The sequence below is a fragment of the Anolis sagrei genome, chromosome 5, assembly GCF_037176765.1.
Source record: "Anolis sagrei isolate rAnoSag1 chromosome 5, rAnoSag1.mat, whole genome shotgun sequence".
Taxonomy (NCBI): Eukaryota; Metazoa; Chordata; class Lepidosauria; order Squamata; family Dactyloidae; genus Anolis; species Anolis sagrei.
The window spans coordinates 97196768-97222744 of record NC_090025.1 but is presented as its reverse complement, the minus strand read 5'-3'; the positions used below and the strand labels follow the sequence as shown (position 1 = coordinate 97222744).

Sequence of the window (25977 nt, the reverse complement as noted above, 5' to 3'; positions counted from 1 at the left end):
CCCCAAGTCCCCTTGGGGAGATGGTGGTGGGGTATAAATAAATTATTATTATTATTATTATTATTATTATTATTATTATTATTAGTGGGCAGATGTTCCTGAACATTGTGTGGATGTTCACAAGCGACACCAGCCCAGTTCAGGGTTTCTGGTCAGTGCAGCCAGGCTCCATTTGATGGCAAATAACAACAAATATTAAGAGTTATGTCCCAAATAGAGTGGCTGTGCTGTCGCACGCTGGGCCTGTGCATAAGACTGTAGACAGGACATAAATTCAGTGTGCCCAACGGGACGCTGGGGCTGCCTCAGATTAAAGGCCCTTGGATTTCCTTAAAACAGAGTCTCTAGATTGCTTAAAGGTTCAACAAAGTTCTTTATTAATGAAAACAAACAGCTACTTTAAGGCTTTCTTAACAGTCTATTGGCTCTCTCTCAAGCTTGTCCACAGGGACAGGCACAATCTTCATAACTGTAACTAATGGGGAAATACTTAACTTCTAATCTGGGCAGTCTGTCTTTGCCTCTGATGGCATGGAGCCCCTACACCCGGTACCAACTGCTTCTGGCTTCCGCGAGTGACCCTTACCAAGCAGAGCTTTGTAGACTTCCAGGGGGAAAAGGAGTTCAGGTTTCCGTGATGGCTGACTGAAGTCCTTCAGCAAAGAAGCTGTAGGGCTGTATAACCCCGGTCAAGCTGTAGGCTGTATATCTCCCTGGTCAAGCCATAGAAGACGAAGCTTTCTACAGGAGCTCTTGGTATTATGTCCTGCATGAAAGGCTTCTGTGTGTAGACTGACCCAAAATGGCTCCTATTCCCTCTACAACTCAAAAAGGGGTGGGACCAGGGAACCTAACTATAATTGACAGGTGGCTTGCCCTATGATTGCAGCCAAAAGAAGCCACCTATCCGCAGAGTCCCTGAAACTTAGGACTATAACAAACATTAAATGCAAAGCAAACAAAATTGGAGCTCCTGGTACAGCTGTACCTGCACAGTGGCAAAGTACAATTATGTGAAAGGGCATATTTGTGGTTAGTATATGAAATATGTCTACATTTACCAATTATATAGCTGATTCCGATCTGGTAATACAAGCCCTGCAATCACTATGCTTTCAGTTATGTGCAGGTCTAAAACAGATAGAGAATGTTGTACTATATGACAAGTGCACAAATAAAAGTGCAGAGGATGGATTCTTGTCTCTAATATAGATTTACTTGAACATGAAGGTGTAGTCATTTCACTCTTGGTAGAAGGTAATCTTTGGCATGCAGCCTGATTTTATCTGTATTTACTCAGAAGCAGGCCACTTCAGACACTGAAGACGATATTAATTTACTTTGACTCAAGTCATCTGAGGTTGAGGCAATGAGGCTATACAGGTGTCATCTCCTGCTGTTCCAAAGGACATGATGTATTGATTGATAAAGCACCTAAAGGACCTTCAAGAGTTTTTGCAATCTCCGGCTTCCTACACTTTTCGGCATGACTTTGAAAGCTAAAAACAGAAACTCAATCTCCATTATTCGTTTATGCTGTTGCAAGACTTGAAGATGACCAGTTGCTCTGCAGAGTCTTGGATCAATATCCATTTCCCTCAAATCAATGCACATATGGTTAGTAACTCTAATGATGTATTGATTAAAATGACACTTATAGGATAGGCCATGATTGAAAAAGAAATTGGATCTTTTGTTATATATAAGATTAATGAATTTGTATAGGTGACCATGTAGCTCACCAGCCAGTTGCCTAAGAATGGCAGACAAGAATCTGGAATGATATCCAGGATTTATTGATCTGTCTTGGATTTAAACTTGAAAATGCCCCTGATTTTATCATAGAATTATAGAATCATAGAATCAAAGAGCTGGAAGAGACCTCATGGGCCATCCAGTCTAACCCCCTGCCAAGAAGCAGGAATATTGCATTCAAATCACCCCTGACAGATGGCCATCCAGCCTCTGTTTAAAAGCTTCCAAAGAAGGAGCCTCCACCACACTCCGGGGCAGAGAGTTCCACTGCTGAATGGCTCTCACAGTCAGGAAGTTCCTCCTCATGTTCAGATGGAATCTCCTTTCTTGTAGTTTGAAGCCATTGTTTCGCGTCCTAGTCTCCAGGGAAGCAGAGAACAAGCTTGCTCCCTCCTCCCTGTGGCTTCCTCTCACATATTTATACATGGCTATCATGTCTCCTCTCAGCCTTCTCTTCTTCAGGCTAAACATGCCCAGCTCCTTAAGCCGCCCCTCATAGGGCTTGTTCTCCAGACCCTTGATCATTTTAGTCGCCCTCCTCTGCACACAATCCAGCTTGTCAATATCTCTCTTGAATTGTGGTGCCCAGAATTGGTCACAATATTCCAGGTGTGGTCTAACCAAAGCAGAATAGAGGGGTAACATTACTTCCCTTATACACAAGTTTGATGCTCATTGTCACCCCTTATACAACAGTAACTTTCTCTCTTTCTCTCTTTCTTTCTCTTTGAGCAAACCAATTGGGTTAAGAAGGTTCGCAGGTTCGCAGCTTGGGTGTGACTCTGGACTCATCGTTGAGTCTGGACCCCCAGGTTTCAGCGGTGACCAGGGGAGCATTTGCACAGCTCAGGCTCGTGCGCCAGCTGCGCCCGTATCTCGGGAAGTCTGACTTGGCCACGGTGGTACACGCTCTTGTCACATCCCGCCTGGACTACTGCAATGCTCTCTATGTGGGGCTGCCCTTGAAGACGACCCGGAAGCTTCAGCTGGTTCAGCGCGCGGCAGCCATGTTACTAACTGGAGCGGGTGGCAGGGAGCACACAACGCCCTTGTTGTCCCAGCTCCACTGGCTGCTGATTTGCTACCGGACCCAATTCAAGGTGCTGGTTTTGGCCTACAAAGCCCTAAACGGTTCCGGCCCAAAATACCTTTCCGACCGCATCTTGGCCTACGAGCCCACGAGGACCTTGAGATCGTCTGGGGAGGCCCTTCTCTCGATCCCGCCTGCCTCACAGGCACGTTTGGCGGGGACGAGGGAGAGGGCCTTCTCGGTGGTGGCCCCCCGGCTGTGGAACACTCTCCCTGCACACATCAGACAGGCGCCTTCCCTCATGTCCTTTCGAAAAAGCCTTAAGACATGGCTGTTCGAGAGGGCATTTAATTAAGTGCTAAACAATACGGTAATGAGAACTGGAATGGAACAAGGAATATGAGACTGGCTATGATTCCACTAAGAGACGAAGCGGATTTTTAGTGTAGTCTGTAATTGTTGTATAGTTTATATGTTGTTGAAACTGGCTTTTTTGTAATTGTCTTTTATGTGTACTGTACACCGCCATGAGTCGCCCTTATGGGCTGAGAATGGCGGTTAATAAGTGCATCAAATAAATAAATAAATAAATAAATAAGAATAATTTATTCTGCAAAGTTAAAGTAAATCAAGCAAACTTCTGGGAATCATAATTCAGCAACTTCTGGGAATAAAAATTCATACAATGTTTTGTATTTTTATAGTTGCAAATTCAGGATTGTCCCAGGCCCTAAGGTTTTTGGGCCAAAACCTGAGACCTAGGGATGAGCCCTGGTTACACCATTAAGTATTATGAAGTCTCAGTCACAGTTCCTCACAGGTTGTAATTCACACTAAACACACACAATTCTCTCTCCACTTCTCTTCAACATCTACGTTAGAACCCTTGCTAGTTTGGCTCGGAGTTTTGGCCTGGACTGCTACCAATATGCGGACGATACCCAACTCCTTCTACGCCTGGAGCCTGGAGCAACGTCAATTACAGACAATTTCACCCGATGTCTGGAGGCTCTGTCGAACTGGCTAAGTGCTAGCAGACTGAAGGTAAACCTGGCAAAGACTGAGATGCTCTGGCATGGCTGCCCGGCAGGTCTGACTCATCCGTTACCCACCTTCGATGGTGCCGCCCTATCTCCATCGACCACTGTTAAGAGCTTAGGTGTCGTCCTGGATTCGCAGCTGACAATGGAAGCTCAGGTTGCTACTGCCAGCAAACAGGCTCTTTTCCATCTACGACAAGCGAGGCAACTGGCACCCTATCTATCTGATGAGGCTCTGGCAACTGTCATCCATGCCACGGTCACATCTAGGCTAGACTATTGCAATGCCTTATATGTTGGCCTTCCGATGTCTATGACCCAAAAGCTCCGTATTGTTCAGAATACGGCAGCCAGGTTACTCACAAGAACGCCCATGAAATGCCATATAACACCAGTGCTGCAACATTTACATTGGCTTCCAATTGAGTACTGTGGCCTGTATAAGATGTTAGTTCTGATCTTTAAAATTCTTTATGGCCAGGGTCCATTGTACCTTAGGGACCGCCTCTCCTTCTTCCATCATCGGAGGTCGCAACGACCAGCCCAACGTGACTTACTCTATATACTGGGTCCTAGAGAAGTGCACTTGGAAAGTACCAGACGCAGGGCTTTTTCTATTTCTGCCCCTGCCTTATGGAATACCTTGCCACCCTATATGAGAGCCATGCGTGACTTAGGACCTTTTACTCTAGCACTTAAGTCCTGGCTTTTTACTAGAGCATTCGATCTCTGTTAATTTTTAATTTCTATATGTATGTATTTTATCTTTTACAATTTAGCTGTAAATCGCCTAGAGCATTCCCGGATGGAGGGCGATTAATAAGTAATTAAATATGATATGATGATATGATATATTTTTCTGTCTGGAAATTAAGAAAGAAATCATATTTAAAGGTGCTGTTCCTAGATCAAGCTAAAAGGAGGGGATTATTCTTTCACACCTCCTTAGAGAAATGGGATACAAAACATTTAGTGATAATTGAGCGCTTCTTTACACTAACCAAAACACCTAGGCCCCTTCCACACAGCTGAATAAAATCCCATATTTTCTGCTTTGAACTGGAATATATGGCAGTGTGAACTCAGATAACCCAGTTCAAAACAGATATTGTGGGGTTTTCTGCCTTGATATTCTGGGTTATATGGCTATGTTGAAAGTTCCCCAGACTCACTATGAATGGATGGTTGGCAGTCTCCACAAGGCACAAGAGCTTATGATGAGTATCCCAGGTGGGGTAGCTATGTCCTAAATTTGCCTAACTTTAAACAAAGTCAGTAGATACTCTGCAGTTTGCTTGAATATCCCAAGGCTTCAGGGCAGTGTGGAAAGTTGGATTAGGTATGATTCGGCCTCACCTGCTGTGCAGATGGACACTGCCACAATTGTTCTTTCCCTGAAATAGCACCGGAAAAGCAGATGGATAATACCCTTGTCATTGCTCCTAGCCAATCAAAGAACTCCATCCAAGCTCCTTGCCATTGTGGGTGCCTCTGTGATGTGAGAATGTGGTCCCCTATCTGACCAACAAGGAGTAGGGGAGATCAATCCCTTCTTTCTTGCTGGTCACAAGGGTACACCATTCTGTTATCAGTAGAAGTGCCCATGACACCTCCTCTGCCACCAACTCCGCTGGACCGGCCACGTTGTCCGGATGCCCGACCACCGACTCCCAAAGCAGTTGCTCTACTCCGAACTCAAGAACGGAAAACGGAATGTTGGAGGACAGGAAAAGAGATTTAAAGATGGGCTCAAAGCCAACCTTAAAAACTCTGGCATAGACACTGACAACTGGGAAGCCCTGGCCCTTGACTGCTCCAGCTGGAGGTCAGCTGTGACCAGCAGTGCTGCAGAATTTGAGGAGGCACGAATGGAGGACAAAAGGGAGAAGCATGCCAAGAGGAAGGCGAGCCAAGCCAACCCCGACTGAGACCGCCTTCCACCTGGAAACCAATGCCCTCACTGCGGAAGAAGATGCAGAGCAAGAATAGGGCTCCACAGCCACATACGGACCCACAAGAATATTGGAAGATAATCATCCTCGGAAAACGAGGGATCGCCCAAGTAAGCCCATGACAGGTACTTGGACAGAGTTCCATGGTCAGCCAGGAAGGGTGGCGGCAGTGACACACAGGAAGTCACAGAATTATCATCATCATTATTATTATTATTATTATTATTATTATTATTATTATTATTTTACTGACACCACAGTATGTCACAGCAAAAGAGATCTTTATGCTGGATTTCATATCACAAGATCATAAGTCGAACACTTCCCAAGTGTCTAGGGCTGTGTGATGTATTTTCGAAAGATGCGTGCAGATACAAGTAAGGTGGCCCTTTGCAGTTGACAGATTGTGATTTTGTCAATGTTTATTGTTTCCAAATGCCGACTGAGATCTTTTGGCACAGCACCCAGTGGTCCAGTGACCGCTGGGACCACCTGTACTGGATTATTATTATTATTATTATTATTATTATTATTGGAATATCTTTATTTTGCCACTACTTGTATTATATACAAATCAGTTGTCACTATTGCACACTAGTATCACATTCAAACATAACTGAGAAACAGTTTGGGGAGTACTGGGCCTATTTCATATAAACAAGAACAAGTTCAGTTTTTGGTGTTTCTTAGGACCATTTAGGGATACAGCTGACAAATAAAAAATATATGAGAATACAAATGTACATTATACACTCAGCCTACATCAATGGCTCTCCAAAATTGCAGACAAATATTTCTTTCTAGCCATGTCACTTTAGATTTTTGTACTGAATATATTATGGTTTGAACCCACTGCATGTAACTCCCATGATCTGTCATTTCCTTATCATTTCACATTTTTGGATCACCTGGGGGAGGAAATTGATTTATTCCCTCCTAGCACATAGTCACTTCTAACTGATCAAATCAATGTGTGCTCTTTCTACCTTATCAGAAAACCCAGAGGAAACATCTCATTTTGTCTGGCTTCCATGAGAGAAGAGGGAGCAGCAGGGTGAATCTGTCATACCTCACACAGTTGTCTTGGCTACTTCTTGGCTACACTTTCGCCAGCACGTGGGAAAAGCATCACTCTCACAGGGAGGCCCTGTGGTTGCTCCATAGGAGCCAGCACAACATGGGAAACCTCCCATGTTGGGTAAAAGCATCCAACAACGCTTTCACCCCAGTTGTAGGTGGGGCCTACGCTGGATGTCACACAACATTATGTGGGCCTCCATCCTCCAGATGGGTGAAAGCATCATAGATGCTGATTTCACCCCATCTGATGAGATTGTTATATGGGTAGTTGGCTGTCATTTATTCCCATGGAGAAAGGGAAATGTTATATTTAGAATCATCTTGTTGTCAGGACAGAAGCTCTCCAGGTCTCTTCACCCTGTGTAGTCCTCCTTTAATGAGAAGAGTCTTCAAAACAAGTGTAAATGCAGGGATAGAGCATTGTCTTAATGAGCAGTCTTCTACTTCCATGATCATAATTCACGCACTACTGTTATTTCGTTACTTTTAGTCCACCAAAAAACTGACTTGGAATAAACATGAAGCGCTTAGTTTTGAAAATACTCCTGTATAATTTGACCTCATGCGTGTGTTGAGGGCAGGTTTTGTGGCTAACTTATAGATTTTGATATGATCCATCAAGGGGCATTTTGCAGAAAGAGGAGGGGTCAGTTGTCCTTGGCCACCATTATTTTCCTACCCAGGGATTCAAAAAGACCAGAAGTAGAAATACAGCAAACGAGAGGTCCGCAGTTTGGGTGTCCTCTTGGACTCATCACTTACGCTTGAAGCTCAGGCATCGGCGGTGGCCGGGAGGGCTTTTGCACAATTGAGACTCGTGCGCCAACTGCGACTGTACCTCGTGAAGGTGGATCTAGCCAGGGTAGTCCATGCCTTAGTCACATCCAGATTGGACTACTGTAATGCGCTCTACATGGGCCTGCCCTTGAAAACGGCCCAGAAATTCCAACTGGTCCAACGGGTGGCGGCCAGGTTGTTAACTGGTGCTCCTTACAGGGAGAGGTCAACCCTCCTGTTTAAGGAGCTCCATTGGCTGCCGTTCATGTTCTGGTCCCAATTCAAGGTGCAGGTGCTTACCTACAAAGCCCTAAACGGTTTGGGACCCGCCTACCTGCGTGACCGCATCTCCGTATATGAACCCACACGATCTTTCCGATCATCTGGAGAGGCCCTGCTCACGATCCCACCTGCGTCGCAAGCGTGATTGGTTGGGACGAGGGGCAGGGCCTTCTCCGTGGTGGCCCCCCGACTCTGGAACTACCTCCCCAAGGACATCAGACAAGCCCCAACATTGGCAGTCTTTAGGAAGAGCTTGAAGACATGGTTGTTCCAGTGTGCCTTCCTAAAATAGGAAACTCCATGCATCATGTCCCAAATGCACTTTACTAGAGATTTAAGATTGTCTGCACACCACACCTATCTCCAAAAACCTATCTATTTCACCTGTCATGTCCAGCATTTTAAAATTTTTTAATCATTACATTTGGCCCGGCCTTAGTTTTAAATGCGCCGTGGTGTTATTGTCTAATGTTTATTGCTATTGTTTTAATGTTTATTGCTTGTTTTATGAGTTTTATTTATTGTTGTATTTGTTATGCTGTTGTTTTATTGATGTGTTGGGCCTCGGTGTCTTGTAAGCCGCACTGAGTCCTTCGGGAGATGTTAGTGGAGTATAACTAAAGGATTATTATTATTATTATTATTATTATTGAGAGTACAGGGGTTTGGTTCTTCTTTTTGTTCTCCTAGGATGGACTACACTCTTGTGTTTCACCACTCTAATCAGAAAAGGATATAGTTCCTTTTTTAATCAGAGTTACATTAGAATACTTACATTGCCTATGAATATGTTGACATGAGTGTCAACTCCTCACACTCAAATTGGTGATTCATGGACTAATGCCAGTCCATGATCCATTGCCTCCTGGTTCATGGATCAATAGGGAAAAAAGAAATCTCTCTCTCTATATATAGGAGGTTATAATACTGGTCCCTGACACATTTTGGGGAAAAAATGACAATTTCCAAATAAGAAAACTCAAAATGCACTGTTCTAAGACACATCGTTCCAACAGCAAGATATTCACTTTACCTTCACCCTCTGTTAATCCGACTCCTGATTGCTTCATTGCATCTTGTCCATTCTGATTCATCTTTCCTCTGTGGGACAATACAATTGAGTGACTGTTTACAAAACTTTCCACTGTTAATTCTGCAATATACAAATACAACAAAAAACAACAAATATTCACATCCTAGCACCCACAACCCATTTTCGACTATTTGAAACAGATAGTGGTCTCCAGCAGAAGGAAAACATGTGCATTTCTTTATGCAGCTGCATAAGCTTTACACAAGGTTTAATTTTAACCTGCCACATGTGATAGACTTTCAGAAGAGATTCATTAACTGTAACTTGATTCCTTTCATGCAAGGAAAATTGATACAGGTGGAAGAGACAGAGAAGTCTCACATACTGCACTGTTGAAGATTTTTTGCTTTCCTGGTATCTGGCTGCTGTTATGAATTTTTGTTTGCTTAGCATTCAGCCTGGCAGAAATGCTGTTAATGCTGTAAGGGAGTGGGTATTGCAAATATGCACTTAACATCACTTCACAATTCCAGCAGTTTGTTGGAATATATATAAATATATAAATAACACATATATTGAAAATTCATCAGCCGAGGCAGGCCATTACTTTGGAAAGGGAAGGCAGAGTGCCAGGCCTGTAGCCAGGATTTTGATTCGGGGGGAGGGGGCTGGGTTTGATTCGGGGGGGGGGGGGGGGGCTGAGTCTGAGTGAAAGAGAGTCTACCCTAGCAAACCTTTTGTATCATTACCCCAATACCCCCATGCATATGGGATATATTGAGCATGGTGATTAGATCATGATATGAATAAACATAACAGTTTAAATAATAAATAAATGGAGACTGAATTCTACTATAATTGTGGATAGGTAGTCTTGGATTTAGGAATAGTTCTGGATGGGATAGCATACCTTTTAAAGGAATGACTGCCCCCCCCCCCGCCCCCGGCTACATGCCTGCAGAGTGCCATTTGCTCACCCTAGCTGCCCCATTTGCATCATAACTCAATACCATCTATGTGTTTGTTGCCAATGGTGCACCAATGAGGTCATTAGGTATAGGTGGTGCAAACTACACTGAGCAACAGCCCCAGAGGTGGTGCCACCAAAGTATTAATTAATTTTTTGTGTAGTGATTCTGCAGAGCATATGTTTTGTATAAAAAATTATTCATGTAGACATAATTATAAAAACATGTTGCCACTTCCGCTTAAATGTACTGCATCCATATATCTATAAGGCTAAAACTCTATACTAATTTACTTTTTAAATCTTCTACTAATATGCATGTACTCCAGTCAACTGTCATTATTACCCAATTATAAGGCTTTGAATCACATAGTTTCATCTGCATGTCATACAACCACACACTGTGATTTTCATTGTTACTTAGTATTGTTATAAACTGGGTGTTGTTGGCTTTGCTCATATATATTGGATAGATATCAAACCTGCAAAGAAATTGCAGAGTTGGGCACAGTCATAGGAGCCGGGAAGACCATTATGCCCAATTGCCAAATATGATCTTATACTCTGCCAAGACCCCAGCCTTTAGAAAACTGAAACTGAGTTTCCAATGAATATCGCCTGTGTTTTTCTTTACAAATGCATTTGTATATGTTCTGTTGCGTGCTGGGCCTGTAAAGAATTTCCTTTAGAACAGGACGTTCAACCTTTGCCCAGTGGGAAGCCAGGGGGCCCAAAGAGAAGCTCTCAGGAATTTTCCACCACAAACAATCTTTAGAGGGTTTGTGAAATATAACAAAGTCTTTTATTGAGGAACACTAAACAAAAACTTCTCTTGTCTTCAAAAGGTTAAACAAATGCTTCCAGGCTTTTGTGCAACTGGTGGCTACTAACAGTTACTTTACTTTAAAGGAAAATCCCTTTCTAACTTCTCCCAGGCTGACTGTGAACCTAAACCTAACTGATGTGGGCTCCACTACCGGGTTGAACTGCGTCTCAAAGCACCGAGTGGACCTACCAGCAAGGCCTGTAGTCTCTTCAGCTGGAGTTCTTTGATATTCAAAGCTGTTTTTCCCTCCGAAATTCCTCAGAGCTTTAGGGCTGTTTCCCTGGGAATCTTTGGGAATCTTTGGATGCTCTTAAGACTGTTTCCTCCCGGAAAGTCTTAAGAATTGAAGTTTTTGTACAGGGGAAGCTTGCACACGTCCTGTACATTAGCTTTCCTTGCTGAGACTAACTAAAAATGGCTCCCTTCCCTTCCCAATTGCCCTGAGCAAGGGGCGGAACCAAAACTTAACGATGATGGACAGGTGACTTGCCCTTTGAATGCAACCGAAGGAAGCCACCTATCTGCAGAGTCCCTGAAACCCAGGGCTACAAGCAAACTTTTAATACAAAGTAAATAAGTTTGGAACTCCTGGTACAGCCGTACCAGAACAGTATACTTTAAACCTCTGAACAGCTTCAACACCAGCATGCAGGACACCAGGTCTAGGATAGACTTGCAGTTACAGCATTTCCATTTTTTATGTTTCTGAATAGTTTGAGCCTGAAGCTAAGAGTCAGAGGACTTCTCCAGATGGGTGTCTCTAGATGGGCCAATACTTCCAGTATGTGTCAAGCTATTATGTGTCTGGATTTCATACAGTTTAATTTTTTCTCCAATTTCTGCACCCAGTCAGCCCCTTAATAGACCAGTGGTTTACCTATTCTTTTCCCACCATCTATGTCAATTAATTTAAATTTAATTTATAACCATCCTTTCTTCTTGCATGGGGCCCAGGTAGTTTACAATAGAGCACAACCACTGCATCTATGGGGGATATATTCTAATTCCTCCTTTCCCCACCTCCTGTGGATGTCTGAAACCATGGATAATGGCAAAAACTGTTTTTTTTAATTTGGGTTGGAAGAACACCATAGAAACACACTAGAAGATCTAGAGAGGTTCAGAAATATTTCCTTTTTAGTGTGGGTAAGTGGAACTAGGGATATCGAATTTATGGACAAGGGGATAATACTTTATTGGTGAATGGGGAACATAATATTTAGAGTACTTGTGTCTTAATTGTCTTTTTGTGGTTAAGAAGAGGATAAAGTCACGAGCCTTACATTCTTGGAATAGGAAACATATTGTTGTCCCCTGTGGTGCTACTGCTGCTTCCTTCACTATCCATGCTGTATCCGCTGCCAAAGGTACTGGCGGATGAACCAGTAGAGGAAACGGAACTGTCTCCAGGTCGGTGGTTGGTAGGTCTCGCTGTAGAGGGTAGGAATAATTGGTTAGCAAGTAAACTACAATAGCACCTATGTAAACTATTTTTAAAGAACAACCAATTAATCATGAGATAGCAGTCAAAAAATATCCCCACAAAAGTTTCTGCCTATTGCTTGTTCTCATTATTTTTTTCTATTTTGTTACATTATGGATCATCTGCCTAAGCTTTATTCCAGGTGGTCCTTTTTACCATTGTAATGTTATCTGAATTGCTAAAATGCAGGCAATATTTATCTGCTAAGAACAGTGACAAACAAATTATAAACACAGTGAAACACACCATGTAATAGTGTTTACATAAGACAGTTACAGAAGTTTTGTACTACGTTAACTGTCTTTCTTTCTTTCTTTCTTTCTTTCTTTCTTTCGTTTTTTTTTGTCGTGTCAGGAGCGACCTGAGAAATTGCAAGCCGCTTCTGGTGTGAGAGAATTGGCTGTCTGCAAGGACGTTGCCCAGGGGACGCCCGGATGATTTGATGCTTTTATCATCCTTGTGGGAGGCTTCTCTCATGTCCCCGCATGAGAAGCTGGAGCTGATAGAGAGAGCTCATCCACTTCTCCCCGGATTCGAACCTGCGACCTGTTGGTCTTCAGTCCTGCCGGCACAGGGGTTTAACCCACTGCACAACTGGGGGCTCCTCACGTTAACTGTGATGGCTCTATAATGCAGAATCCTGGGATTTTCAGTTTGAGGTACTAGGAATTCCTTGATAGAGAATGCCATTCCTCTCCCTTGAACGACATCACCAGAGCTTCCTCTCAGGGCCCATCCAGACAGACCTTAAAACCGAGATCTGTCTTGGTTTTACTGGAGGTGTCCAAAATACCCAGACACCATTATCTTCCTCTTTGCACCCTTCTGGTGCAAGGAAACTATTTGCCAGGAGATGGGGAGGTGGAGAAACCTGGGGGGAAAGGGATTTTCCTCTTCACCCCCGTCTCCTGGCACATCATTCCCTCATGCGAGGAGGGTGTGAGGAGGAAGATAATGGTGGCCTGGTAAGTTTTTTTCCCTTTTAGGGGCTTATTTTGGGAGGCTTCGAGGTGGCTGCATGCCCAAGGTTTTGGTAGGTTGTGCAGACAGAAATGCATGCCAAAGTGCCAAAGTGAGAAATGCATGCCAAACCTGCTTTGGTACACATTTTTGTCCTGTGTGGAAGCACCCTCTGAGAATTCTCAGTGTCACATCAAAGCACAAATCCAAGGATTCCATATTATGGGCAGGGGCGGCTCAACCCATTACGCAAAGTAAGCATTTGCAGTACAGTTGATTTTGTCCAGGGGAGCTCTTGAGGTGCTCTTGGGGGAAAATAGACCTTGACATATGCGAGTTGTAGTTACTGGGATGTATAGTTCACCTACAATCAAAGAGCATTCTGAACTCCACCAATGATGGAATTGAACCAAATATGGCACACAGAACTCCCACGACGAACAGAAAATATATATCAATGATTGGTTGGGGGGGCACCGCCAAAATACTGTTTGCTTACCATTGAAAATTACCTAGGGCCGCCTCTGATTATGGGGCCATGACAATTAATGCAGTATCAAACTGCTGTATCTGATCAGATATAAGTATCAGTCAGTAATGAGTACAGCCATGAAAATAACAGCTTCTCCAGATATTTTGTCATTTGTGTTTCTAATTATATTCCTCAACTCCTAGTGTAAAATTGGTTGCTGTTTTATTCTACAGACCTCTCTAAGGAAACAATCCCAACCCACATTCTCAGTTCATGTGATAATGTCATTTTGTGATCTTCAAGGAAAATATTGGAAGCCTTCCTCTGCCATTTTCATGTACAAAAGGAATGTAAACCTTTTCATTCTTTGCATCTATTTGAGGCAAATTGTGAAATGTGTTGAAATGCAACATTGCAATGTCATATAAAATAAAATAGATCATGTCAATGATGCACTTGCTTGTCACATTTTAACACATTTGAATAACACAATGTTCTAAGATAATACACCACTGGATGTATCTGGCATTATTTTGAAAAGACATTTAACCATAGTGTGCTTTACTATGATCTGCAAAGAATTAAACTATATTTTTAATGAATTGGCTTTTATATTTGTGATATTATCAATTTTCAGGCCACAGTTCAATGCATTTGCCAAATGGAAGCCATTGGGTAAGACATCCTGAGCCATTTTATGAAACTGCATGTCAGCTTAGAAAGGTGGGAAAGTAAATATTGAAAGCAAGACCACTGGAATGTCTCAATATTCTGGTAAACAATATTCTGGAAACAGCTAGATATTACCGAGGCTCATAAACTGGAAAGAAGAGTGCCATAGACTTGTACATTGTTTTCAATTATCTTGGCAGCTACAATATCTATTTTCCCTTTTTGGGGAACTAGATATTGAAAAGCTTGTTAAAAAGATTCTTTAATGTGAATTCATTAATAAAATGTATTGTTATCATGGCTGGAACCACTGGATTGCTGTGAGTTTTCTGAGCTGTATGGCCATTTTACAAAGTAATGGCAGGCTGTATTGTCGAAGGCTTTCATGGCTGGAATCACTGGGTTGTTCTAGGTTTTTTCAGGCTATATGGCCATGTTCTAGAGGCATTCTCTCCTGACGTTTCACCTGCATCTATGGCAAGCATCCTCAGAGGTAGTGAGGTGAGGATGCTTGCCATAGACACAGGAGAAACATCAGGAGAGAATGCCTCTAGAACATGGCCATATAGTCTGAAAAAACCTACAACAACCTAATGGCAGACTATTAAAGGCAGATTCTAGTGTTAGAAAACTCGAGTACAGGAAAGTAATGTGTTAGATTTTTCTGCATTATTATCCTAGTTTGCACTGTAGGGGGAAACAAAGAAGAAACAAAAAATAAAACAAAACAGAAAACCTCTAGAAAAGCATAGAAAACTTTGAAACAGTAAAATTGTGCAGAAATACAAAATCAAGCAATTTTGTCCATTTAACTAACAGCAAGTGAGGAGGACTTTAAGATGATACAGTGTGTAAAGAAGACCTGTGGTCTAATGTGTCCTCACCCTTGAACCTTTGACAGGTACTATCAGTCATTCCAAAGTACTTTTCACTGTTTTTTTGTGCAAAATGTGGTGATCCTTCAATGGTGACCAAGGACCTCATTGCACAGACAACCCCACATGACATTTTGCCAGCACTGCTCTTAAAAGGTGATGCTTCCCCCCTCACATGGGGGAAATGGTGTTGAAGCGGTGCTAAAAATGGGAGCCTGCCTGTGTTAATAGGTAAGCTTCCTACAACATTTCCATTCTGTTTAGGGGCAGAGCTTTAACAGGATGTCCAGCAACTTCGTGTGATGGGCAGTGTCCCTATCCATTGCTGGACTGTTTTCATCCTGGCTGATAATTCTAAGAACTGTAATTTGAACACCAAATTTCCTACTTTATCCTCTATATATTGTGTGCTGTGTCTCAAATTACTGATATGAAACCCACTATATGAAACTCTTGAAAGGAGGCACCTAGCAATGTGGAACATGGTATCATGAGCATGTGGGTTATGTCTACTAGATTGAGAAGTGGAACTTTTGAAATGAAGGTCATGTATAGATGGACTAGCTGAAAGCCAATAAATGGAGACTGAATTCTACCATAATGTATTGTTGAAGGCTTTCATGGCCGGAATCACTGGGTTGTTGTAGGTTTTTTTCGGGCTGTATGGCCATGGTCTAGAGGCATTCTCTCCTGACGTTTCGGCTGCGCTTTGGCAAGCATCCTCAGAGGTAGTGAGGTTTGTTGAAACTAGGCAAAAGGGTTTATATATCTGTGGAATGACCAGGGTGAGATTATTCTACCATAATTGTGGATAGGTGGTCTTGGATTTAGGAATAGTTCTGGATGGGATAGCATCCCCTTTAAAGGAATGCCTGCTTAACTTGTGAACATCCCTCACATCCAGGTGGCGACTGCTGTGTCAGTTGTGGAGAATGCTTACTATATGCCCCGTTGTGATATATTTGTCAGTTCCACCTGTTTTTAGACCAAAACAGGGCAAGTTCAGCAATAGCCTCTTGACTGGATTTTTGCAGTGCAGTCTATATAGGGCATTCTTTGAACACTGGAAGCTGCAATCAGTGCAGCTACATTATTGTCTAGGTCAACAGGGACATAATATATTATTCTGAAGTCTCATTTTTTTTGAAGTATACTATTAAAATTAATTCACAGTTGGGGTATTGTTCTATAAAGACCTTATAGAATTCAGGGCACTGGGTTAGGGTTAGGGTTATATTTCTCTTGATATATTCCAATTCATTTACTCAGATCTCTGGAGGAGGCCTTACTCATAGTGCCACCAACTGATAAATCTTGGTGAAGAGCAGTGGTTTTCAATGGTCACCTTCAGTTTATAATACTCAGTAGTGGCAGCTGGCTTCCAGTAGTGAATCTACTCCAGGTTTTTATCCAAACTTTAAAGGAGCTATCCAAGATGTTGAACATTACTCGGGTATCTCTTAGTATTGTGTCAGAAGAATAGAATTTACATGAATCTGGCCTATCAAATGGTTAGGTAAAGGTAGTCCCCTGACATTAAGTCCAGTCATGTCTGACTCTGGGGTGTGGTGCTCATCTCCATTTCTAAGCCGAAGAGCCAGCGTTGTCCGTAGACACCTCCAAGGCCATGTGGCTGGCATGACTGCATGGAGCACCGTTACCTTCCCTCCGGAGCGGTACCTATTGATCTACTCACATTTGCATGTTTTCAAACTGCTAGGTTGGCAGAAGCTAGGGTTGACAGCGGAAGCTCAGCCGCTCCCCGGAATCGAACCTGTGACCTTTCGATCAACAAGCTCAGCAGCTCAGTGCTTTAACCCACTGTGCCACCGGGGGCTCCCATAAAATGGTTATCTGGTCTAATATAAAACTTACTTTTGGGTGTCATGTTTTACTGAGACACACAGCCATTATCTCTTTCAATAATATTTTAGAGCTGTTTTGATGCAACTGCAAAATAAAAACTTTCTGTATATTTTCCAGATTTCAATATTAATGTCCAAAATATGCAGTATAATTTTACATAGGATTTGTGCTACATTAGAATAGTAATGCAGTCATGCCAGCCACATGACCTTGGAGGTGTCTATGCACAACGCCGGTTCTTCGGCTTAGAAATGGAGATGAGCACCACACCCCAGAGTCAGACACAACTGGACTTAATGTCAGGGGAAAAACTTTACCTTTACCTAGAATAGTAAGTACAAGTAAGACGAGGAATAGGAGGCACAGCCACTTGGTATTTTGTGTCCTTTAGGTTTGTTAGACATGTCCCAAGGGACACCCTTCCCTTTCACATTCTGGAGCTCCCAAAGACAATGGATAGACTGCCCAAAGACACTGTCTTTGAGCAGTGAGATGGTAAACTTCCTCTTCAGACATTACAGTAAAGATGAAAAAAGAAAAAAAGACTGAAAATCAAGCTCATGCTTTTTCACTGCACCTGCCTATAGGTCTGAAATTGCTCACCAAAAAGATAAAATAAAAAATAACTACTGTACCCACTCACATATAATGAAAGTCAACAATTTTAGTAAAAAAATGACACCAAAAAACTTGGGTTGACTTACAAAGTTCTATGTACTTTCACTCTTCTAATAAAAAGGAACCATTCCCTTCTCTGAATTGAGAGGTGAAAGCCAAAGCCATGGTCCATTATGTGAGAACCTAAGGACCTCATCACATGAGGTACTCTTTGGCAGCATGAGCTGGTTTGTCAATATTATTGCAACAGAGCCTGCCGGCTCCTATCCCACAATGTAGAGCAACTTCTGGCGGGGCACAGTTACAAAGATATAAATGAATCGGTGCATGCCACTATGGTGGCAACATGGCAGGCTTTTTGTATTGAATCGTGATCAATGGGGTGAAGCTGGACAGCCGATGCTTCCCCTCATGGGATGGGGCAACAGATGATGCAGGTTCCCCACTCCCCCTCAATGAGCACCGCCGGATTCGCCAAAATGCATGGTAATTCTGGTGGCAAGTCTGATTAGGTTGTTATAAAAGAGAATTGTTGTGATACCACTTCTGGGCATTTTAAAAGCCCAAGTGGAAATACTGTGGCAGCATCAGCAGCTGTTTGATGCTTCCCTTCAAACCAGCACCAAGACAATAGAAGGGGTTGGTTCTTCTTGTAAGTTCTCCTAGGATGGATTAAGCTCTCATCCTTTGCCACTTGACTCGGAGGAAGAGATTGCTCATTTTTTGAGTTAATACTTTATTTCAACTTTTATCAAAACACCCATCGTCTTCTCTGAGGAGGGTGGCAAAATCCTTTTGAATGCCTGGAAGGTGGTGATAGTGGCCAAAGGCAGTTGATCCCCTGAGGCTGTACTGGCGATTTTCTCTCTCCACAGAATGACTCTCAATTTACCCTCATGTCATATCAAAATCCACAATTTAGGCCCTAAAATCTGCCCTCAGCTTACACCTGAGGCTAACATATGTGTGAGTACAGGCCTGTAGCCAAATTTTTCAGGTTAAAAAAAAAACTGGTTTACTCATGAATTTTAACTGGTTAACCAAATCCCCATGCAAAGTCTATGAGACCCAAAAAATTAAGAGTCCCTCCAGAACTGCAAGCACTATCTCAAGCAAATATTGACAATTTATTCACACTGTCATTACTTGCAGCAATAGCCAATGTAGCGAAGCAACCAAGTTGGGGTGGTGGTGTTGAATGCTCTCATTAAGGAGGCCAGACTTGGTGGAGGTGGTTGACAGGGGCGGAGCTGCAGGCTATTGAAGGCTGCTCTGCCCCCTGCTGTGCTCTTTGCTTCAGTGTGACCCTAACACCCCCCCTCGAAATTTTCAACCCCCCTTCAAAATTTCCAACCTTCCCTAAAAAAAAATTCTGGCTATGGCCCTGTGTGAGTATATATGATATATTTCTCTTCCTCTTTATTTATCCATCACCAAACTATATCCTGTGTTTCCAAAGAACAATCTCCTCTCAAAACATATCCCACAAAGCCTATGGTAAAAACAAAATCAATTTCTGAAGCAAAGCAAAAGATCATTTGGAATGATGACATAGCCTTTTAACCCTTTGTATTATATGAACACTTTCTTCTCCACCCCTGACACATGAAAGCACAGCAGAAGATGGAAATGAAAATAACAATGAAAACAACAATAATAATGTTGCATCCAAATTGGAACTCCAGTGTGCCATGATAGGCTTTAATTATACCAAAAAACCTGGCTCAGTTGTGCTTAAGCAGATCAGCTTAAATATAGTAGATTATGTAAGTACCGTTAATCCAATTTTTGAGTGATGATAGATGTTCTTTGTATAAAATGCCCCATATGAAACAGCTTTTCATTGGAAGACTGAAAACCAGCTGTGAGGTTGGGAAAAGATTTTTTTTCAACCCAACTGAATATTGCAGTGCAGACTGAGGAAATCATTTCACTATGGAATGTGTTAGCAGACACGACAAGAAGGCATTTCATTGTGGCTGACTTCTTGGCCATGTCTTTCTGCTCACCTCCTTCAGGCTTGACCGGTCCATCAGACATCACTTTTCTGAGGGCTAGTTGACTTTGGTCTTTGTTGTCACTGGCTGGTGGAGGCAGATTGTCAGACTGAGTTCTTTGAATTGGGAGGACTCCTGCTATGCTGTGTCTGTGCTGCTTCCTTGCATGATTAGACTGACCGCTTTTATGTGCTGCTGTGGCAGTGTGGGTGAAATGGAAACCCAGAATATGTATCCTCAGATGGAACCAGCTTAAATGTTAGTCATGCAAACAGAAGTGGGGAATTTTCTTTTCTGTATTTAAGTAGGTACGTGTCTTTGAACACCAAAGAGACATCACATGCACAGCATTAAGGGGTAATTAAACTGGCTGTTTCTTTCTTTCTTAATAATAATAAAAGGATGACGGAGACAGAGGGGATTTTACCTCCTATATGGTACACTATATGGTACACCACATAATCACGAAGACAAAAACAATGAAGTCAGTTGGATTATATCAATTGGCCAGGGACTAAAACCTCAACCTGCAATTCCAGGAAAGGTTTACACATGGTTTGTGAAATAACTGTAATTGTTAAATTTGGTAGTAGTCGAATTAAAAAAAAATCGACCAAATCCAATTTGACATATTGGTGACTCCAATACGGTTGTTAACTTTAGTAATATTTAATTTCCTCAATAATAGTCTGTATTTTATTGTTTGTCTGTTCTACACTAGTGTTATTGGCTTAAGAAAGCATCTTAAACTTGTTGCTGTGAAAAATCCTCCACGAAAAAGCAAAATCATCAACGTTTACCAGTAGAACGTTTACCAGTTTTCAATACAACCTTGTGATCGTCAGGCTTTGATACACAATACATCTTTCTCATTTGCTTTCTAGAGTTTGCAAATGTAACCTTACTGGGAGGATGGAAGTTAGGTATATTACGCTTAGATTATGGTTGAGGTATATAGTGTGGCACTAAAGTAAGAAAACACAGCAACATTTTCCCACAAGATATGCAAAGCCATGGAATATCGAACAAATGGAAACATATAATAGAGAAATAGCCAGTTTCATTCATTCTATGTAAATAAAAAGGGATATCTAAGTAGGAAGAATATACTGCATTTATATGTATTCACACGCAGATACACGGAGAAAACATTGAACAGGTGGAACACACAATGTGCTCAAAGCAGAAAGAAAAGATCAGCAGGGAAAGGACAGCAAAGAGCCTGGAGAGTGAGGGTGGGGTCAAAAGGAGGGAGGCAACAGATGAACATTAAGCTGCCATGCTGAGGAATTTTATTTGTGTCTTTTACTTGGTTGAAGGCGGAGCTGCTGGACAGCTGCTTCAGCAGCAGCGATGGCTGCCCCAGCATCTTCAAGGTGAGTTTGAGTGACGCTAGTTTTGCTTTGGCTGCGGGATGGTCCATGAGAGCGCAGGTGTCCTTCAGAGGAAGACTTGGAGCTTCCTGGACTGCTATGGGACTTCTCAATAGTGGGTACCTGCATGTCTGGCCATTCAAGGAAAAAATAAAGTCCAAAAGTTATACCTGGAAATGGGAATATTGGCATTCTTTATTGGCATTACTGCATTACTGCATTTGTTGACCGCCGTTCTCAGCCCTAGGGTGACTCAGAGCGGTTAACAGCAACAGTTTAGTATACACAGTACAAAATCATTGGGCATTTAAAAGCAATAACATAACAAATTAATTAAACAGTAAACATCAATACAACAATACATCAATGTAACAAATCCGTCAGGTCTCATCAATAGAATCAGAATCCAGTCTCGTTATCCATTATTCCATGTTCCGCTAATCAATCAATTACACTGCTAATTCAAATGCCTGTTCAAACAGCCAGGTCTTCACTTTTCTCCGGAATGCCAGTAAGGAGGGGGCTGATTTGATATCTGCAGGAAGGGCGTTCCACAAGTGAGGGGCCACCACCGAGAAGGCCCTGTCTCTCCCCGCCAAGCGTGCTTGTGAAGCTGGCGGGACTGAGAGCAGGGCCTCCCAAGATGATCTTAATGTCTTAACTGGTTCATAGGAGGAGATGCTTTTGGACAGGTAGATCGGGCCAGAACCATTTAGGGCTTTAAAGGCTAAAGCCAGCATTTTGAATTGTGCCTGGTAGCAAATTGGCAGCCAGTGGAGCTGGCGCAACAGAGGAGTTGTATGCTCCCTGTGTGCCGCTCCTGTTAGCAACCTGGCTGCCAATCGTTGGACCATTTGAAGCTTCCAAGCAGTCTTCAGAGGCAACCCCACATAGAGAGCATTGCAGTAGTCTATACGGGATGTGACTAGAGCGTGGACTACCGTGGCCAAGTCAGATTTCCCAAGGTATGGGCGCAGCTGGCACACAAGTTTTAGCTGTGCAAATGCTCCCCTGATCACCTCTGAAACCTGGGGTTCCAGGCTCAGCGATTAATTCAAGATCACATCCAAGCTGCGAACCTGCGTCTTCAGGGGGAGTGTATCCCCGTTCAACACAGGTTGTAACCCTATGCCCTGTTCGGCCTTGTGACTGACCAGGAGTACCTCTGTCTTGCCTGGATTCAATTTCAATTTGTTCGCCCTCATCCAGTCTGTTACAGCGGCCAAGCACCAGTTCAGGACCTGAACAGCCTTCTTAGTAGCAGGAGGAAAGGAGTGACAGAGTTGGACATCATCCGCGTACAGATGACATCGTACCCCAAAACTCCGGATGACTTCATGTAGATATTAAACAACATTATGATTTTATGATCTGCTCAATGGACATAGAATGACCATAGCTAGTATCTTTGATAGCCCTTCCAAATGCCAAAATCACTCTGCATGCACCTGTTGTGATTTGTATAATAATTTTATAAGGCACTGGTTCCCAATCAGCTTGTTACTATTTCTGGGGGGCACTGCCAAACATCACTAAAACCCATGTTGAAATAGTTAAAGTAACCTGCTTTGGAGTGAGTTTTTGTCCTGACTTTCCTCCCACAACCCTGGGATTTCCCTCTCAGAGTGGATTCATGTTATCTTGATTGAAATCAGGATAGCATGAAGCCACCCTGTAGCCTCTGATTTACCCCCTAATGCTTACTGAAAAGGTCCCTGGTTGCCAAGAAACCTCTCCTCATGTCCTTGTGGTATGATAAAATGATGCCTGAGGAGATGGGAGGAATGAGGAGGAAAATCCCTCCATGTCTCCCCATCTTCTCATGCTTTATTTTCTCATGCCACGAGAACCCGAGGTGAGGCTCCATGGAGGCCAGGGACCTTTTCAGTAAGTTTTAGGGGGTAAGTCATGACGTGTCCTGGTAGTCAGTCCTCACAAGCCAAGCACCTCATTAGACCTGGATCTTTCATAAAGCTGAAGATTAATCCCGACAAGACAGAGATCCTCCTGGTCGATCGCAAACCAGACCGGGGTATAGGGTGGCAACCTGTGCTGGATGGGGTTGCACTCCTCTGAAGTCACAGGTCTGCAGTTTGGGGGTCCTCCTGGATTCTTCACTTACGTTTGAGGCTCAGGCGTCAGTGGTGGCCGGGGCTGCCCCTCTACGTGGGGCTGCCCTTGAAAACGGCCCGGAAATTCCAGATGATCCAACGGGCAGCAGCCAAGTTGTTAACTGGGGCTCCTTACAGGGAGCGGTCAACCCTCCTGTTCAAGGAGCTCCACTGGCTGCCATTTATCTACCGGACCCAATTCAAGGTGCAGGTTCTTACCTACAAAGCCCTGAACGGTTTGGGACCTGCCTACCTACGTGACCGCATCTCCATATACGAACCCACATGATCCCTTCGATCATCCAGAGAGGCCCTGCTCTCGATCCCACCAGCTTGCAGGTGCGATTGGTGGGGACGAGAGAGAGGGCCTTTTCAGTGGTGGTCCCTCGACTCTGGAACTCACTCCCTAAAGACATCAGACAAGCCCCAACTCTGGCAGTCTTCAGGAGGAGCTTGAAGATGTGGCTATTTCAGTGTGCCTTCCCGGAATAATGATCCCATAGCACTTTGTCCTCCAAAGCACTTTACATTTCTTTAGGTCTGTTCGTATGCCCTTCCAAAACACCACTATCACCTTTTCGTCCATGTCCCAGCATCACTTCCAATTTTAATTTTACATTTGGCCTTCCCACTGTTTTTAATTGTGTATTAATAATGTTGTATATTTTATTGTCTATGTTTTTTATTTTAATTACTTGTGTTGTCGTTTTATTGCTTGTAGTGTTGTATTTGGGCTTGGCCTCATGTAAGCCGCACCGAGTCCCTTGGGGAGATGGTAGCGGGATACAAATAAAGTATTATTATTATTATTATTATTATTATTATTATTATTATATAATTAAGTGTTTAATTAATGTGGAATAAACCAGTGAAACCTTGGTTTACTCTGCATTAATTTGCTTTTACTTGAGGCATTACTTGTACACTTCCGGTAAAACCGAGACAGGTCCCACATTTTCGGCCTGTCTGGATGGGCCCTGGGACATGAAGTTTTAAACATCTGAAAGACAAGCAAAGAGTTGGAAACCACTGTCGAAAGGAATGTGAATATTAATACCCCCCCTCCCCGCCCCATACTTGAGATTGGGATGCTCAGTCTCAGATAGACTAGAATTCTTAAAATTAAGGAATGATTTCCTAGCCCAGTTTCAATTTCATTTGACCCAGAAACTCCCTAACTCTTCATTCATTCCCTTAGCCTAGAATTGAATATCACACAGCCTATGGATGTCATGAGACACAGAGACATTTCTCGAACCCTGGTTGTGACCATTACTCCCAGCCTTCACGGACCAGAACTGCCCCCTAACACAAGGTGTAATGTGCATTTGTTTTAGCAAAAAATAGAAAATGAAATAAATGGAATATGTTAGGCTCTTGTGGGTTTTTTCGGGCTATAGGGCCATGTTCCAGAGGCGTTTCGCCTGCATCTATGGCAAGCATCCTCAGAGGTAGTGAGGTCTGTTGAAATTAGGACAATGGGTTTATATATCTGTGGAATGGCTGGGGTGGGGCAAAGAGCTCTTCTCTGCTGGAGCTAGGTGTGAATGTTTCAACTGACCACTATAACCCTATAGTGACATTTGGGATCATTTCAGTTATCACAAGAGGGTCTGGCACATTTTGAGAAGTGTTCATGGGTAATTGAAAAATGGCTCCCAGGTTTCCAGAGTTGCTAACCCAGTCTTATTTGATATGCCATGGTCCTAAATGTTCTTGTATTTAAGCCTTATACAGTGGGTACCAGGAAAAGAAGTAGACTGTAATGCTAAGCTTAGGAGATATGATATGACCATGATACAAAGTCTGAATCTGCTTTCAGTCTCAGTGTATGCACAATTTATGAATACCAGGCCAAAGATAGTATTTTTTCCTGTATTTCTCTCACCCAGGGGCAGCTCAACCCATTAAGCAAAGTAAGCCTTTGCAGTATAGTTGATTTTGCCCAGGGGCGCTCTTGAGGCGCTCTTGGGGGAAAATAGACCTTGACATATGCTAGTTGTAGTTACTGGGATGTATAGTTCACCTAAAATCAAAGAGCATTCTGAACTCCACCAATGTTGGAATTGAACCAAATATGGCACACAGAACTCCCACGACAAACAGAAAATATATATCAATAATTGGTGGTGGTGGTGGTGGCGCGCCAAAATACTGTTTGCTTACCGTTGAAAATTACCTAGGGCCGCCTCTGCTCTCATCACCCATTGATACTTTTATTAAGGTGTTTTTTTTTAAAAAAAACAAACATTCATAAACATATAGGCACTTAAACAAAATTTCCTGACCCTACGTTGCTAAACAAGCTTTCATACAGGTATACATTTCTGCTATTTAAATACAAACCTAAAACAGAACATAAGTACATACACAGATAATTAAAAATAATTTCCCACTTTGGTTTACATATTATTTTTCATTTAATATGTACCAAATTATGTACTTCTACTTGCACTTCCAAAAAGAAAAAAAAAATACCGGAGCAATTATGTCTCTAAATTGGCCAACAGTATCTTTTCAACTTTCTTATGTAAAAATTATTGAGAAGGTTTCCATTCTTTCAAAAAGCTATCAAATGACTTATCTTTTAATAAAGTCATTAATTTGCCCATTTCTATTAGGGCAAAATCTTTACCACCCTGCCTTTTACTATTGGAATTTCTGCATTTTCCCACTTTAAAAAAAACAAAACAAAAAAACAAACCCCCCCCCCCAAAAAACAAAGTACAATCAATTTCTTCCTAATCTTCCTAAACTAAGTAAAATTTATGCTAACCTTTCATACTGCTTTGCTTCAATGCAAATGCA

The 25977-nt window shown here is 42.6% G+C and overlaps 1 protein-coding gene across 4 annotated transcripts in view; it reads right to left on the bottom strand.

Moving 5' to 3' along the window:
• PCLO (piccolo presynaptic cytomatrix protein) overlaps window positions 1-25977 on the bottom strand; it is a 337168-nt gene that overhangs the window by 27079 nt on the left and 284112 nt on the right. Inside the window, exons 20-23 of one of the 4 annotated variants that reach the window (XM_060778188.2) lie at window positions 20995-21189; window positions 19698-19880; window positions 12026-12173; window positions 8950-9017 (exon numbers count right to left, since the gene is read on the bottom strand). In XM_060778188.2, coding sequence (XP_060634171.2) covers window positions 8950-9017; window positions 12026-12173; window positions 19698-19880; window positions 20995-21189 — 594 coding nt within the window. The remainder of the gene's footprint in view (window positions 1-8949; window positions 9018-12025; window positions 12174-19697; window positions 19881-20994; window positions 21190-25977) is intronic. The other 3 variants (XM_060778189.2, XM_060778190.2, XM_060778191.2) reach the window with 3 other exon arrangements.